A 17,654-nucleotide genomic window follows, 5' to 3' on the forward strand; every position below is an offset into this window, starting at 1 on the left:
AAGAATTCTGAGTGTCCTGAAAACAGAAGCAAACTTGATAAACGAAGAGCTTCAGAGTCCTACATGATTTGACATTCGGGAAAAATTACAAGCATCAGACTGGAGAGAGGCACATGCCCTGCAAGTTGATCTGAGTTTACAGCCCATCATGGGAAAATAAAAATTGAATTATCAGATAGTCCTTAGAAAGATAGAGACTAGAATGTGACAACCATTTTGTTGATATACACATACAAGTCTGCATTTTCCAGGCCTTCACTTTTAAGACTTTAAGTAACACGCCTGCATGGTCGTGCAAAGATTCCTCACAGTATGTTCTGGTCTTGCTCATTACTTTGAGTTTGCCAGGAGGTGCCTATTCTGCCTATTCTTGTTACAGGCACACAAATGTTTAAGGAAGGCAGATACTCATCTCTTTTCAAGCCTGTGTGCTTTTCAGATTAGATTCTATACTCTTACCTGATCATTTTTCCTCTTCTTCCAGTGGCCTTTGTAAATTGACTGGGATCCAGCAACAGGACATTGTATATGTTGCTCAATTTGTTGTTTTGGTTTGGTTTCTTTTAATTCTTATTTTCATTGATGTTTTTTAACTCAGCACAGGCTGAAGCAAACCAAGCATGGATGGAACATGGTATTATCTCTGTAATGCATTTCAACTTTTCAGCAGAAAAAATTTCAACAGCTCGTTCCAAATTTATGCTAAATAACTGAACCAACACCTCTCACCTTCATCTGAGGTCACCTGGCACCTTTGAAAGCAAGCTTCTTGCTGGTTGTCATTCAAAAATCTGCTGAGTGTTTTAAGCAGAATGACAACAACTTAATTCCAAAGTGAAACAACTGCAACTGATCTTTGGTTCTTTCCAGTGCTTCTCTGGGTTGGGGAGGAGGTGAAAAAGCCTGCTCCCTTCCAATTCTTTAAGGGTATGTCCAAGTCTTTAAAGGTCAGTGGGCTTTAAAACAATGTGAAACAAAGTGGAAGAACTTTGATAAGTGATATATTTAGGTGTGTTTAATTTTAAAAAGATTCACCCAGCAATGTATGGGGGTAGGTTGGTTAACTCCACAGAAGATCCTAGGTGTTAAGAGAAAGGAAACAGGAATATCTGGATGTACACCAGCATGTATGTGTAACTGACTTTCTGTCATGGCAGTTCCTGAAATGTGCTACTGTGAAGGGATTTTTAAAGGGAACTTTAAAATTAACTAGTCGAAGGGGTATGGCAAAAATAATTTTCCCACACTCACTTTCCAATAACATTACTGTGGCTGGTGTCCACATGGCAGCTGGGTGACATGCTGCTGTCTCTTTGCCATGGGACTGGGTTAGAACACACAGTCTAGAGACAGAAAATAACATTTTCTATTTTCAAACTTATTTTAATATTCAGAAATACGATGTTCTGGGAAAACCGTAACTGCCTAAAATGGGGTGAGGTACCCCAAGTTACAAGCATCTTTTGATCTGATTGCCCTTTTTGCCCCTTTCCCAGCCGGGAGAGAGGACAGTCCCAGGAAATAGCTCATTATAGTGCCTATTATAGGTCAGGCTTGGATGGGCAAGGGGCTCTGGTTATCTGCTAGTTTCAGGAAGCATCATCAGCTGTGTGTTAAAAGTGAAATCAGCAAATTTTCTTTAGCATTTTTTTTCGGTGTTGGAGCTGGCTTGTTTTGGGCTTTGTTATTGGGTTTTTGGTTTGGTTTGGTTTGGTTTGTTTTTTGGTGGGTTTTTTTTTGTTTGTTTGTTTGTTTTTGTTTGGTTTTTTTTGTTGTTGTTTTTTGGGGTTTTTTTGTGGGGTTTTTTTTTTTTTTTTTGGGTTTTTTTGGGGGGTTTTTGGGGGTTTTTTTTGGTTTTTTTTTTCCCTGTGACTCTGCTTACTTTGATTTCATGTTATTCTCTCTTTTAGGAAGAGTTTAAGGTTTTGTATTGGATGGGTTTTTTTCCCTTTTTATAGTACTTTCTCTCATATGATATATTAAGTCTTCCTTGGCAAGCTCCTCTTCAGCCATATTGCCTAAGTGGATTTTGTGGGTGAGCAGAGAGCAGAATTCAGAAAAAAAATTAACAAAATACATGTAAAATGGGCTTTAGTGGGATGGCTTTGAGGATTTCATCCTCTAGCCTTGGCAAGCCTGAATTAATTTGTTGACATAATTCCACAAGAACGCTTACAGACACTTAGCTCAGAGAGATGTGGAGGGAGATGCAGACTTTAATTTTTCAAAATGTATCTATCTATTCATGCTGGATGTGTGTTAAATCTCACATAATGCTCAGCACCAAAAGGTCCAGGATACTATAGTGCCCCCCAGGCTCTCAGCATCCCCTGGCTCAGGGGTCTCTGGCAGTGTGGCAACAGGAAGAAGGGAGGAGAGGAGAAGGGTCCAACTGCTGTTCTGTATGCTTCATCCAGGAGAACATGTGCTAGGAACACATTGAAGGAGATGCCCAAGGGTCACAAATGCTCTTGGATGTCAAATAAATGTACGTGCAACAAACTGAAATTAAGATGAAAAGCTGGCAGAAGGACTTATACTCCAAAATGAGAGCCCCAGGATGTTTCCTTACAGACCGTCTGAAATCTTAGATAATTTACATGAAGTTCATGGAGAAGGGCAAGGTGAAAGGGCCTTGGCTGCATCAGAACATATGTTTCATACTGCAAAGCAAAGCTTCCTACAAGAAGAAATGGATGCAATGTGCACTACTCAGTAAGTTATCATTTTACATGAGAAGTAATGAGATTTATTTAGCTTGGTGAACCTTCACAGGGAGAACTTTCTGGACTGAGTATTTTAATACAACAGGGCTAAAATGCACACACACACAAAAAAAATTTAAAAAAAAAAAAAAAAAGTTAAAATAAATGCTACCTATGGGTTCTTCAAAAAAAAAAAAAAAAAAAAAAGCCTTTTATGGTCTTTTTATAGGTTGTTTTGCAGAAGAACCCCTGTGCTCTTTCCTCCTCCCCAGGTGGGAAAGAGGCTTATTGACCAATTTGATATGGGAGCACAATTTGTTCCAGCAGTTTTCCCAAACGAGTCACTCATGAAGGCTTAGCTTCTTACAGTATGTGTAACATGCTTGTCACAGGCTACCACAAGAATGATGATTCTGTAGGACCAGAAAAGGTGTTGGCCAGCAGCCACCTCTTGAGTGAAGTAGAGGATGGAACCTGTGCCACCACTGAGGGAATTAGAGGGGGTTTTGTGACAACCCTATTTATCTTAATGATACCAGGAAAGGCAGAAAAAGCAGCATTCTGCTCTTGGAGAGGGAGAAACAGGGCTGGAAGAGAAAAAGAAGGGGATGCTTATGATTGCATGTTATGAAGTAAATGTACATTGTTTGTGGTGCTCTCAGATTTTGTTATGACCAAATGTCATAACAGAAAACGGATTTGGCACTAAATTAAAAACAAATTTCTGTTTAAATATACTGAGACCCTTCCCTGAAGCCAAAAAACTTTATGGCTGATAAGTAAACAAAAAAAAAATACGATACAAACATGAAATAAAGGACTTGCTGAATCTGTGCTTGTGATGAAATGCAGACAAATCTTGTCTCAACTGGACCAAATACAGCCTTCAATCCACCACCCCTAGGGATAAGGAGTCATGAGGGCAGACTGAGAACTCCCTGGGCACTCTCTTCTCCCATGGGCTGAAACTCTGGCAGGAGCCAGCCCAAGAGTCTTGCTGCCTCTTCAAATAAAAGGCCCTTTAAACTCTTTATGTCAGATCTTTTTTTTCCACAGCTTCCTTAGACTTTTCCAAATGTTTTCATCTATGTTCAATTTGCCTGTGTATTAATTAATTAATAATAATTAAAAAAAAAAACACAATAGCAAAACAAACAAACAAAACAAAACCAAAAATAAAACCTGAAAAAGCCTCCAAGAAAGAAGTTCACCAGTCACTGGTACCTTTATACTCTTTCTCCTTAAGAAAGAGCTAGGGACACCTGGAACAAGAGCATAGATGCAGAACACTGAGGCAGAAAATGCATCTGAGTTTTCATATGGTAAATTATAATGACAACCAAAATGTCTTGCAGCAGGGTAATATCAATGCCTTGGAAAAGGTAGGAAATTACAATCAATTTCACTGATATGTTGGCAAGTGTTAACTGCATTTTATATGAAGCCTTTATTCTTTAATGAAACACATTTTTCCTGCAGAAACAATTTGCTTTTAGATTCAACTTCATACACAGAATGGAAGTAATTACATTTAAGTTTGTTCTTCGGCTTTCTAAAGCTGTTTCTAAAACTGGGTGAATAAAATTGTGTGCTTGTCAGACTTTCTGTGGACCTTTTAGAAAGGCTCCCACTAATGAGGAAAAAGAAAAAGAAGAAAAGAGAAAAAGAAGAAAAAAGAAAAAGAAGAAAAAAGAAAAAGAAGGAGAGGAGAGGAGAGGAGAGGAGAGGAGAGGAGAGGAGAGGAGAGGAGAGGAGAGGAGAGGAGAGGAGAAAGGACAAGAGCAAGCTTGGGTTTGTATGCTTTTTAAAATGACAGCTAGTATTTCAGTTTCAATAACAATGAATAAATACATTCAGTGGCACCAATTCATCATTAACTTGAAAGTTAGACAAGTCTGCCATTTAAGATAAATATTAAGGATAAAAAAACATTCAAGGTAACCATTATTAAACTAAATGTTTTGTTGATTTCTTTTACCAGCTGTTTAGGCTAAACTGTGTTTTTTAATGCTCCCATAAAGAGGAGTTATTAGTGCTCCTTATTCTGTTAGTATAGACATTGGGGAGGTAAGGAGTGTGAGGTGCCAGGTGCCAGTTTTCATTATAGTTCTGTTAAAGCTCTTTGCTGTCAGGAAAAGTCAAACTGTTCTGCTTCCCCTCTGTGTAAAATTGACAGCTGATAGGTGAAACTTCAGGAATAATTAGTGGAAGTAGCTATGTAAATTCCATTTGGGGAATCAACCCTTCACAAATATATTTAAATTAATACAGTGTCCTTTTCTTTAAACAGTGACAAGGTGCAAAAATATTATTTTGGATTCCTTTAACAGCATCTAAAAACTTACATTGCCTCTTTAAAAATAAATTACAATCCACCCCACTCAAGGAATCACAAAGGGAGAGAGTGATATTTGAAATTAATTCAAAAATTTCTCTAGCATGTTTCCAGCTGTCAAAAATGCATTGAAGGTATGCCAAACATATTTCAAAACACTTTCTGTAATTTGAAGATATCTCAAGTAATTTTTTCTGCCAGAATCTTTACCCCATCTTTAATGGACCCATACTTCTTCCTAAAGCTGCAGGATGTCTTTTCATTTAGGTCCCTCCCATCATTTTTCCTTCCCAACAACAACAACAACAACAACAACAACAACAACAACAACAACAACAAAAAACACCAATCCATAGAAAACAGACAGACAGACAGATAATGAAATTTCCACAGTTTGGGTGCTGAGTTGTAGTTAGACTTGTTTAATTTTATTTTTTTTACAGAGACTAAAATGTTTTATCTTTTAGAAGGAGTAAAAATTCTTACTGTAACGAGAGGATTTGGGCTAGGCTTTAAAGATCAGGACACACAACCATGGCTATGCCATAGATTTTCCATGTAGCTCTGGTTATGTTGTAATTCTCTACTCTGAGTCTACTCAAGCAAAATGGTACCCCCAAAGTGAGTATAGAAGATAGAACTCAAATATATTTAATATCTGCTCAGCCATTGGAACACCGAGGCTGCCTGAATAGATTTTGAAGTGTGATGCAATGCATAGATCGATAAATATTTCCATTGGAAGAGTGAGTTCATGTTCTGAGCTGTCAAATAAAAAGTGGTAACACTGGCTGAGGATTGCCTGGATGGCTCATTTTGTATAAACAGTCATTTTGGCAGGTGCCTATTTGTATTGGAACTCCTACTGTATTAAACATTTGCATTCTGCTTTATCTTCAAAATACTTTATAAACAGTTCAGTATCAATCATCTTAATACATTTATAAAGGCAAGTACCATTAATACCTGTCAGTAGATGGAGGAATTTGTAGCTTGAGATTCTATACTCTCAAGGCTATTTTTAGCTTTGAGTCTATACTAGCACAGAGCTTAGAAATCTCAAATAGTGTCCTTTTTCTCTGTGGTTGAACAAAGCATTGGCAGAGCCTTTGCAGCACTCCAACCTTTCAGGGGCTTTAGTGTTCAATACATTTGTGGTGCTAACACTTTAAATGCATTCATTAAGACCGTGATTCTTATCACACTTACCCACAGCTGGGGAAAGATTTCTGGAGATATATTTTCTATAATTTACTGGTGTATACAGAGCTATTGCTCTTTGTTGAAGAGACTTCAGAAAACTTTATGTCAATATTCTTTGCAATACTGTAACTTGAAATGCAGTTATAAACAAGGTGTTTCTCTGAGAAGCCACAACCAGCTGAAACTCTTCCTTATTAAGAATCTACTCCAACTTCTATTAAAATCAATGAAAAGATCTTTCTGACTCTGGCAGGTGCAGAATTGCTCAATAAAATGTTGAAAATACCTACAGGTTATTATGTTCAGTCCATAAAAAGTCAGCCAAAAACTTACTGTTTTTCACAATGTAATGTGCGTACATGTGCTTCAATTCTTTTAAAAGCACTGGGGGATCCTGGTTCTTCAATAGACTGTTCACTGGAGTCAAACATTGGCAAATAACCCTGTGGGCTCAAGAGCTTTTACTAACAGCCTTTTGTTCATACCTGCTAAGCCATTTAAATTTCATACGAAGAGCATGTCTAAGATCTCTCTGTCAAACTGTAAGGAAATGTCAAAGAACCCAAAATGTAGTTCCTGAAAATGTAAAGGAAAGCTCAAAATGAAATCACTGGGCACTAAAATGTCCCAAGATTTTAGAGCCAGGAACCACCACAATTCACAAGGGTGACCACCTGCTTTGTGAAGGCATTAAGATTTTCAATACAACCATTTTTATACCAAGTGCAAAAACTTGGAGTAGAGCAAGACTGTATTTTTAGAAAGGCAGATTTTATCTCTATCTGAGGACTTCAACTGATGGTGAAGCAGTATAAAATTCTGTGGGTAATGATCCTTGCTTTTCAACATGGCTCTTAATTTTAATTTCCAGCACGATCTGACTCTGTCTGCAGATTTGAAAAGTCCTCTACTCCTAGGGGGAGTGTGAGCAGCAGCTGTCCATGGAAGAAAGAATGTTAAAAAAAATTAAAAAAACAAAGCAGCTTTCTGGAGTCAGTGAAATATTCTGAGCAACGAGTGCTTTATATTTTCAGGTAAAAGTTAGAAGCAATTGTTGCAGGTGCTGGAGAATAAGTAACCTAAATATTAGGCTAAAAACGTTAGGTTTCTTTGGATAAAATTATTTCAGTGCTTATGAGCTAATCACCTTTGGCTTTATTGGGCAATAAATCCTATCCATCTATATATACTGAAGTGGCAGAAAAAACTTTTACACAGAGACCCACCCATCACGTTGTAACTCGTGTTACATAGTCCATGTTTCAGCCAGTTCAGCCTCTGTCTCTCCGTGAATAATCCATGTGTGCCATTGGAGGGATTAGACTTTTTCTTACATTGGGGACAGTTTGTTCAAGCTGAGATCATCATTTTACATCACAAGAGCCATTGGAAGGAGAAGATTGTGCTTCTTGCATGGGTTGTACGAAACTTGATTGATATTACCAGAACCAGTGAGGGCTAGCAGAGGAAGACCACAGCTCCTGGAAGTCTCTACAGCTTTTTTTAATGCTCAGTTCACCTCTGGAACAGCTAAATATAATACTGTTCACCTGATTTGAGTATTGAGGCAGTAGATCTCTAAATGAAGGGTGGCAATACAGCTAACCATCCATAGCAAAAGATGACCACTCTCCCTTCCTTTATCAGAATTGTTCTTGATGGTGTCATGAAGTCCTTTATTTAGTCAAGGCTTAAACATTCCAGGAATCCACTGCTCCCTTGGGAGATTATTTCACAGCTCACTGCACCTGTGTCGATTTTTAATGACAGGTGGAGTTTCCCACATTTTTCCTGGTTTTTCAGCCAGAACAAGGTTCCTTTTTCTACAGTAATCAGTAAGGGCCATGGCTAGGACACTGAGGTTATTCTGTATCACCTCACATCATTGCCAGGGGAGGGGAAAAGGGACCTCTGCTTCCGAGGAGAAGGGGTTCCTCCTGATCAAAAAAATCATGGTGGGGGTGTCCATCTAGTATCGTTTATTGTCCTAGGCTTTGTGGTGAGTATTTTTACATGAGAATCACTCTCTCTTTGGTGTACTTTTGTTATAAATTTTGTTGTTGTTACTATTTATTTTCTTATCTCATTGCTGTTTCCAGTATATTGGTCTTATCTCAGCCTATGAACTTCACCTTTTGTGCCTCCAGTCGGAGGGAAGAGAGGGGAAGCATCACATGCTTTTTTTAGTGGGAGTACTAAATTGGAGAATATCATTCCTAAGCCATGACAACCTTACACTGGAAAAAAAAAAAAAAATGCAAATGTATTGCACTTCCTGTAGTATCTGGAATTTGATTCAAAAAGTAGTGTAACCGTTTCATATGAGCCTCACTCACACCTGTCTCCCAGGTCCGGATTGTTTTTAGTTTCCCTAAAGCATTTTCCTCTTTGGAATTACTGTTCTCCAGCTATATCAAATACATCTGCCTTATGTTTTTAAGTTCAATAAATGATATATTCCTGTAGACATAATGCCTAGTTTCATATTTACAGGATTGTTTTAAAGTTTCTTTTCAACCAGCTCAACTGATGGCCACATTTATCTAACAAATGGCCAGAGCACAAAAAATATTGCAAACCTTCACAGGTTTAGAACTGATTTTCTTTGGAAACTTGAAACATTTTACTGACTTTCTGAAAAACAATAATTAAACCCATCAGCAAGGTGGAAAAATATTCCTGGATATAATCTTCAAATTTCTGTGTTTTGCCTATGTGTCCATCCTTCTGAATTAGCTGACTGCTATTTTTCAGTCACATTCCCCTACAGCTGGTTCTTGGCCACCCCCTTGGGGAATAAGCAGGGTTTTTCCATCTGGGGAGACATGGGTCCCTGTTTGTGTGCACCTTCCAGAGCAGCTGGAGCCACCAACACCATGGCTGCATGAGGACTCCTGGCCACTTTGGCAGTTGTAGGTTTGGCTGTGCAACCTTGACCTTCACCCCATCACTGGCAGTAGAGATGGATTGGCCAAGCTGGTTGTACCTGCAGGTTCACACAGGGCAGAGGGAACATCGAGGTCCTGACAGGGTCTTTGTGAAGAATGCTGTAACTTAGAGCTGAAGATGGGGTAAGGAGAGGTTTGTGATCTTTGTTATTTCCATATGGGAAGAACAGGATCAGATATTACCTCCTCTCGGTACAGTATACATATATTTTTTTCAGCAGCTTTTCCTAATCTTCAATATTGAAACTTGGATAAAACAAAAGGAATTTTTCTCAGTCAAGATCCTCCTAAAAATTAAGTCTGCAATATGAAAACCTTCCCAAAGGGTCCCTTATTACCAGCAGTCCATGATGACAATCTGATGATCTCTCACTCCAAAATCAAGGATGGTTTGGAGATGGCAAATTATTTTCCTCTACCTTTTGGCCTTAGACTCAAACTGGAAAAACTCCTGCAGAACATTTGGAAGAACAGGTCAGTGTTTCTTATTTACCAGTCTATGTGTTAGCAGATCTGGGGACTCTAACATATACATATGACCAGTGGGTAGCATTCCTGATTTAAATTGCAATTTCTAACAAGTGCATTTCTAGTTCCTTCATTGTGGCTAAGGTGGTTGGTTTTGCTAGGTTATGTGATAAAAAGCTGGTTTCTGAATACACACAAACACAGAGGAATAACAGTGAATAGGAACCCCAGAGGTACTTCCAGGGTATTTCCAGGCACATTACAGAGGCTCTGGGCCTCCAGAGCTGCTTGCATGCCTCAGTGGCAGCAGGATCAGAAGCCACTGGGTGTGCCTAAGTTCAGCTGCTGAAGGGATCCCCACTGCATAAATGCATTTGTGTGTATTTCTCACTAATACACCAACCAGAAAAGGAAACAGGGTAGGGCCATTGGGGCTTGCTGGGTTTTCTCTATTGGTTGATTTTTGTGTCTGGCAGTGTATTTTTGTGTATGGGTGCTCTATATATCTGTGTCTGTGCCTATACTGGGAACACATGCTGCTTGTTGGCCATGGGAGCACAGAGTTGCAGCTGCCTTCTCCATGATGTTAGACTGCTGGATTCAGCATCATGAACCAGGTTTTGTTCTGAATTTTTCTTGTGTGAAATCCATGTCTGTTTGTGCATTTGCTTTGTTGGAGCCAAGCAATTTTGAAAACATTCATTAATTTGTGTGTGTGTTTGCCATTCATTTTAAATGTTCTTTTTTGGTTCTGTTCCTGGCAGTCTTGCCAAAGGGAAGAGCCAAATATAAGTGAATTGAGGAACTATAGAAATGGCCTTAGGGGCTCTTTATCCATTGATCAAAACAATGTGCACAGGTAAAGCCCTGCTGCTGGCATTGGCACAATACCTGACAGCCTTGGGAGCAGGTACCAAGCTGGCTTTGAATTGCTAGAGCTGCGCACAAAAATCTTAAAAAATACAAAGATGTCCCACTGAAATAACTGAAACCACTCACACATTTCACTGCTTTGTGCTTGTAAGAACCAGCTTTTTACCATATAGGTCTTTTGATTATCTGAGTACATGTGATTTCCTCAGCTCTCTCTCAAATCAATTACATTTGTGTAATTTCAAATATGTTTTCTTGGGAGGGGAGAATAAGTAATATATTGCATGAAAATAGTTGATGAGCTGTGCATGTTCTCTAGTTTTACTTTTACTAATAACTGTGACTCCTAGATCCCAAGTCTATTTACTCCTCTTCCCTGTAGCACCTGCATTATTAACAACTGGCAATAATTAGTTCTGCATCTGGAGATTCCCCACTTATAAAAAGTATTTCACATTCTCTGGAGAAATATTTCTTAAGACCAAGTTAACAAACTTTTCAGACTCTATAGGTAGCCTGGTACTTCAATGGCCAGTGCACTCACTCTAAGAATTTGAGAGTTCTAATTGTAAACTTTTTATTATGTGATTAATATTGTCTCCTGCAAAATATTACATATAGAGGAAATGAAGCTAGCAAGCGTTTTGAAAATAAATGGTTGATTATCTTGCTCACTCTTTTGTCAAAATGGTCATGCTTTCTACTTTCCCTGACCCCTCAGGGAGACAGGAGAGCAGTGTGAACAAACATAAAATCACAGTCACTTCAGTTTTCCTCCTGATCTGAGTCTGCCGCTTACTTGCTATGGCCTTGTTCTTTAGAAGAGTCCTGCTGAAACAAGTGCTTGATCAAGCTCAGAATGGCAGAACTGGGATCAGGGCTGGGAGTTTGTCACCAGTCTGATTTTCACCTGGTACTGCCTCTTAAAATTTCCTTCCCAGCTGAAGCATTTCAAAACCAAATTCCCACAAATCATTGGTGGCATAAGAAAATGTTGACTATTTTGCATAACAATATTGTGTTTAAATGTCTGTTTAGAGGATGAAGTTATTTGGATTCTATTTGTATAACTTATATCCAGATAAAATATTTAAGGTAGTAAAGTGTTTAATTTCTTTTCTTCAAAGGCTATTTGTGGTTTTGAAGTAAACAAACACTGAACTATTTTGCTGTGTTCCAAGAGGGGGAAAAAAACCCCAACAAACTAACAACATCCCATCCAGATATGGTGGATTTTTTCCCCACTCTAGGCAGAGCTGATATTCAGCATCTTCTTTCCACAGGGTCAATAACAACCACTGATGGAATGGAGTCCTGTAGCAGATCCCCCTTTCCGCTTTGGAGCCCAGTACCCACAGCAACTTCCCACATCTCCCAGCCTGGCACAGACCCTTGGTGCATGTGGGTGCCAGAACCAGCTGGTGGGACCACCAGCTGCCTCACCCCACTCCAGCTGCACCCATGCGAGGAAGCAGCCACAGAGGGAAGGAAGCAGAAGTACCTCCCCACGCCACTCCTCCCCGCTGCTGCGGAGCTCCCGAGCAAAGCATGCACCAGGCTGAGTGTTGCTGCCTTGAGAGCTTTTCTCTGGTCCTTACGTGCCAAACCCACATGCGACTGGGCTGCGGACAATCATGGCCTCTACCCTGGAGAAGTTCATTCATTCTCTGGACCTCAGAGCCCTTCCCAGGGTCCTCCAAATCCAGTCAGGCATCTATTGTCAAGGTGAGCATTGAGTGTTTTCTGGCAGGGCTTTGCAAGGCTGTATGTGACATTAGGTCCTCCTTCAGATTGGAATGTGGGGGAGGCATAGGAAGGATGCTCATGGAGGTGTCTCCTAGCAGTTTCCCACCAGCTGAAGAATCAGTGTTTTATCAATGGCTTTGGAAATGTCATTGGTGCAGTGTACAATCTTCTCACTGCCAGTGAAAAAGAAAATGTCGTTAGTCTTCTTCATATCCTGGAAAGAGTAGTGGAATAAGACATGAATTTGCTTTGTACTTACACAGAGCCATCAATTCAGCAACTGCAAATCACCTCACACAGGTTAATTGATTTAACTCATCTTGGACTTCTGAGGCTGCCATGGAGAGGTGCCTTCTGTCTCAGAAATAAAGAACCAGGGAATCTGGAAAGTGACCATGAGGGACCATAAGATCTCCCTGAAATTCTGTCTTGTATTTGGGGGCACTTCAAGTGCGCAACAATGCAAAGGGGGTGGTATGAGCTGGACAGGAGCAACACAGGGGTAATATTTTACTTGGTCTTCCCGCTGCAGATCTGTTTTTATGATATTTGTAGTGCTCTGCTTGTGCACGAAACACACTCAAAAGGCGGTAAACAGGCTTGCATTAGAAGGAAAAATCTGCCCTTTTTTTGGGTATGGAACTGGTTCAATGATAGTGAAGATATCATGTCAAGCCCATGCATCAGTCTAGAAAAAGAAAGTTGCCTCCATGCCACTGGAAGGCAAAAATTTGGGTTCAACCAATAAAACAGAGAAGGTTTCATGAAATGAGTTGAAGTCTGCTTCAGCTTCAACCAAACACCCACTTCAGGATCCACAATGTCTATCTTTACATCAATCTAAATATTTCCATGCTGCTCCATAGTAGAAGGAGAGAGGAGGTGACCATGGAAAGTCTGGTTGGCAATCAGCAGCTGTTGTCAGAGTGGGCGATTTTTCCCTCCATGACAACAGCCTTTTTGGGCAGAAAGGAAATGGGAAAGAGCATACTGAATATGTGATGGTAGTGTACTCTCCATGTGCTCCTGATTGCCCATCCTGGCTGTTCTGGAAACTACCTATGAATAATACTGACATATAGAAAAAGCATTCTGAGAAATAAACTTAGCCAGAATTACTGGGAACTTTTAAAAATACTCTTTTTCTGAACTTTTCTATGTGGCCTGTTCCCGTTTATCTTTTAAACTGATCCAGCAGCTGTGACAAATAGGTTTTTGATAAGAAAATTACAGCCTAAGTGATGAAGAAATAAAACTAAGAGATCACCTCCTTAAGCTGGAGTAGCCACTGTATTCATCTCTTCTGCTAGGAAGCAGAAGTGATATGAAAACAAGTTGTATGCATTTATACATGTAGGAATGCACACATATACAAATATATGTGTACATATATGTGTACACAAAATACTGTGAGATGTGTGTATAAATACATATATACACACACAAAATGCTATGATAAAAGGATGGTAGCCCAGCTGTCTGCAGGTTTCTGAGTTCCTACAGTCTGCATCCTGCTGCTCATGGATGGTAAAACTTATACCAATATGTTTTTCTAGCTAGGGTGTGATACTATTTACTATCTAAAGCCTTCCACATGAGGAGAAAAACACTGGTGAGTTATCCCACAGACCATTCTGCAGCAATTCCTCACATGTGAAAGAAAAAGCCTATTAGCTGTTGACTAGCCTTGGGAGTGGGTGGTATGTGCTGTTCTAGAGACCTCAGAATATTAGCATTAAAAAGTGACAGCCCTCGTGCTGCTCTGATGCTTTTTTGGTTTTCAGCCCTAACACCTCTTCCGGTCCCCTGCTTCTGGTGGCTTCTCAGCTGTTCTCATACGTGTCCCACCAGCACAGCAGCTGCAGCACTGACAGCCATGCATGAGTCTCTTGTTTGTACAACAAGCAAGACCAATATATTCTACTTAGCTCCTTGCCCACACAACCAGCATACCCCAAAAACACTTGCAGGTACTTAGAAACACTGATGTCCTGTAGTTGGCTTCTGTGGGTTCCTCTTCTTCCTTGTTTTAGAGGAAGATTGAGATGCACAAGACACTCAGTGCCTGGTAGGTTTGCAGGATCTAGAGCTACAAAAGGTCTTCTCAGGCCAGGCGTTCGCTCCCTTTCTCTCCCTCCTTCCCTGAGCTCTCTGTCTGTGTCAGATCTTTTCTGAATATTTTCCTCCTTTCTGTACCTGGCATCTGGGGTGAACACATTGTTCTGTGATTGCATTATGATTTATGTTACATTTTCTGTTACAAGACTAGTGCTTCAAAGAGAGTCTGAAGTAACTCCTGTTATATTGCTAAACAGGAGAACGGGCCACTTTGAGCACTTCAAGTTTCCATTAGGACAACCACTCTTTAGTCCTTCCTCAGGCAGTTCCCTCTCCCCCTGCAACCCCCTCTTTGATCTCTCTTACCCCATGCAGTACACCAGCAATCACAGTGTGGGTAATGGCAGGTCTATCGGCAGGGAATACGGGTTTATTGCTGTGGCTGCCAGGACCAAATCTGAGCATTTGTGCACTGATTGTAATAGCTCCCAAATGGCTACACAGTCAGCCTGGTCAGCTAAGTGGTTTTGTGGAATGGAATTTCATAGGAATCTGTAACCATTCTCAGCACAACCTGCAGATAGTAAGGGAGAAGATCAATTACTAAAGCATTACATGTGATAGCTTGAAACTGATCAATCACCAAGGATACTTAATTTTCCTGTGTGAGAATTTAAAATAGAAAGAATTTTTGTAGATGTAAATATTAATGTATATTCCTCTCCTCACAACCCACCCCCCTAAAAAGGGCAAGGTTTCTTAACATAGCTCAGGCAGGTACATAGAATGGCTAACAGAGTATATAATGGTCTACTACACCCATTACAGCTGTCACATCAAAGCTGTAGCGGCCAACCAAAGGAGGCTACACCAAGATACATGATAATAAGACAACACAGTGTAATTGATTCACTGTTCTTCTCTGGTGCACTGTGCGCTGTGGGGATGAAACTCTCCTTTTACTCTATTGGAAGCAGCATTTTCCACACACTGCACTTAGGTCTAACGATTTTGCAAGTCTAGGACTTGTGAACTAGCCTTACAGTTCCCGACAGATTTCCAGTACCTTTGGAAGCATAAGAAAAGTGTAATGCTTTGTGAGGATGGATGTTTTCCATGTGGTGAGGTATTTTTGTTAGAAGCTGCAAAGTCAAGCTCCAGGGAGAGAGTGGGAATTTACTTGCCTTTGGCAAGGTAACATCTCTGAAAGAATCCATTCTGCCTCTATATCCATGTTACAACAAATACAATCTAGAGCTCTCCTTTCAGACCCAAGCCAGCCTGCTACTGTTCCCAGTGGAGAGCAAGTAGAAAACGTATGCTGTGTGCACTCATTCTACCATTAGTCTCTCTACTGGCCTATAAAAAAATTATGTTCCTGCTGATATTAATGGAATGTGATGTATTTAACTGTAGTTCCCCAAACTGCAAATGGACATGACTTTATAGACCCTGCTTCCACACGGAATACTTTCAGCTAGAAAAGCTATGGGCAATTGAACTTTTGCTGTCGATAGTGAATACTATGATTTAGACACTTTTCTCAGGAAGTTCTGTTCCTGTTTACCTCTCTGTTCCTGGCATGAAGAAGAGGAAAGCGTTTTCCTTGAATGATATCAGTAATTTTCATGCTACATCTGGACTTCAGGGTTGGTTGAAGCCTTACCAGTTTGCCTCTAGGCAGAATAGTCAAGGTTTGAGGCCCTTGTTCACACTCCCATGTTCCTATTCCCATTTGGCTCCAGCTGTGTGGTGCTGCATAGTCAGAGACCCAACCTGGAACCATCACCTACCATTGTCTGACGCTTTGCAGAGTCAGAAATGTGGGGTGATAGTAAGAGCCCTGAGTTCTTTCAAAATGCTTCTCATCATCATATTCAAAAGTCCACACAGAAGCAGAGAAATTATTGTCATCCCTGGTTTGAAAACAGAAACACAGCTGAAAGGAGATGGTAGTGCTGCAAATGGCAAGGATGCCTCTCAGGGCAGTTGCTTTGGGCTCTGCAGTTATAATGTCCTTGCTACAGAAACTGGACTGTACTGTTGAATCTCTGAAGGGAATAGGAAGGATGATTATAAAATGAAAGCAAGCCTGCCAGATACAAATAACTTGGTAATCAGCACTGATTAGAAAGGGACTATAGTGAAGACTGAAGTACATGACAATTTAATAGCTCATTAAAATATGTTATTAAAAAATTAGATTGCTGAAACTCCATTGGGAACTGACTTGATTGAACAAATATCTTTCTTTGATCATTTTAGTAAATATTGATACTTAGTGAGGTAAGTACTGTCTGACCACTGATTTTTACAGATAGCATGCAAGTGTGAGCTTTCATCTTATGTTGCAAAAATTATGTCTGTTTTAATACTGATATAATTATTTTATGGGTAATTGAATTTCATATTTTGCAGGCTTAATTTAACCAGTGACAGAACAGTAAAAAGTGCCAACTCTAATTGTGAAAATGAAGAACTGCTCAATGCACCTCTTCTGTTTGTGTTTGTTGTTATTAGCCTACCCACAATCTTCCCATTCTTGCCCCACCTAAACACATATATCAGTAGTGGTATTCCCCCATTTCTTCAGGGGTTTGGACTTGCCAGAGTGTGGAGAGAGTTTGTAGTTCTGCTCTGCAGTTCAGTTATTTGAAAACAGCTTGTGCATTGTGTAAATTGCTGTTCCAGGACATACCCTCTTTTACAACAGATCTGTGAAACACGTTAGGAAACCCTCTGCTCCTTCTCTGAGGAGAAGGGAAACTCTAAGCCGGAAGCCTCCACCTCTGCAGGCTGGTATGAAGTGAAGCAGTGTGCTGTAGCTGTGGTACTCCAGTCTTTGGGGTTCAGGAAAGTGCCAGATCTGTGCAGGGAGAAAATATTGGGAAGAGGCAAGTGTGCGGTCACACGTACATCCTTGGTTAATGTCCTTCCAAACCTAAGGGATCTAAAGATTCTCAGAATTGACAGGTTGGGATTCCTCCTCTGGGCAGATGCTTGGTGCTCTCTGACAGCTGTGTGAGAGGCAATGCCAAACAAAACCCTTTGGGTGAGAAGTTCCATTTCAAAACTAATTTTGGCAAACTATAAACAACATGACTCATGGTTCCTCTTGCCGGTTGCATATCCACATTCGCTTGCTGCCTCTGCAGTTTTGGTTTCATTCTCTCTGCTTCTGTGATGCGAAATGACAACTTTCCAGCATGCATTTCTGCAAGCATTTCAGGGAAGTGATAGGGTCTGCTGAACATCAACAGAGTTCAAAAGGTCTTGTCAACCCTGTTACTGTAGCTAGGCAAACTGAACACAAAAGGA

The 17,654-nt window shown here is 40.2% G+C and overlaps 1 protein-coding gene and 1 long non-coding RNA gene across 3 annotated transcripts in view; one reads left to right on the top strand and one right to left on the bottom strand.

Moving 5' to 3' along the window:
• LOC310907266 overlaps positions 1-17,654 on the bottom strand; it is a 371,251-nt gene that overhangs the window by 143,238 nt on the left and 210,359 nt on the right. The gene's annotated exons all lie outside the window — the stretch shown is intronic.
• The window catches only part of THEMIS (thymocyte selection associated), an 85,513-nt gene continuing 79,933 nt past the window's right edge, over positions 12,075-17,654 (top strand). For both annotated transcript variants that reach the window (XR_014589575.1, XM_083857324.1), the window contains exon 1: positions 12,075-12,257. Coding sequence is in view for 1 of the 2 variants with exons in the window: in XM_083857324.1 (XP_083713450.1) it covers positions 12,167-12,257 (91 nt within the window). In the remaining variant the exon portion in view is untranslated. The remainder of the gene's footprint in view (positions 12,258-17,654) is intronic.

This window comes from Zosterops lateralis, assembly GCF_965231275.1.
Source record: "Zosterops lateralis genome assembly, chromosome: 3".
Classification (NCBI taxonomy): domain Eukaryota; kingdom Metazoa; phylum Chordata; class Aves; order Passeriformes; family Zosteropidae; genus Zosterops; species Zosterops lateralis.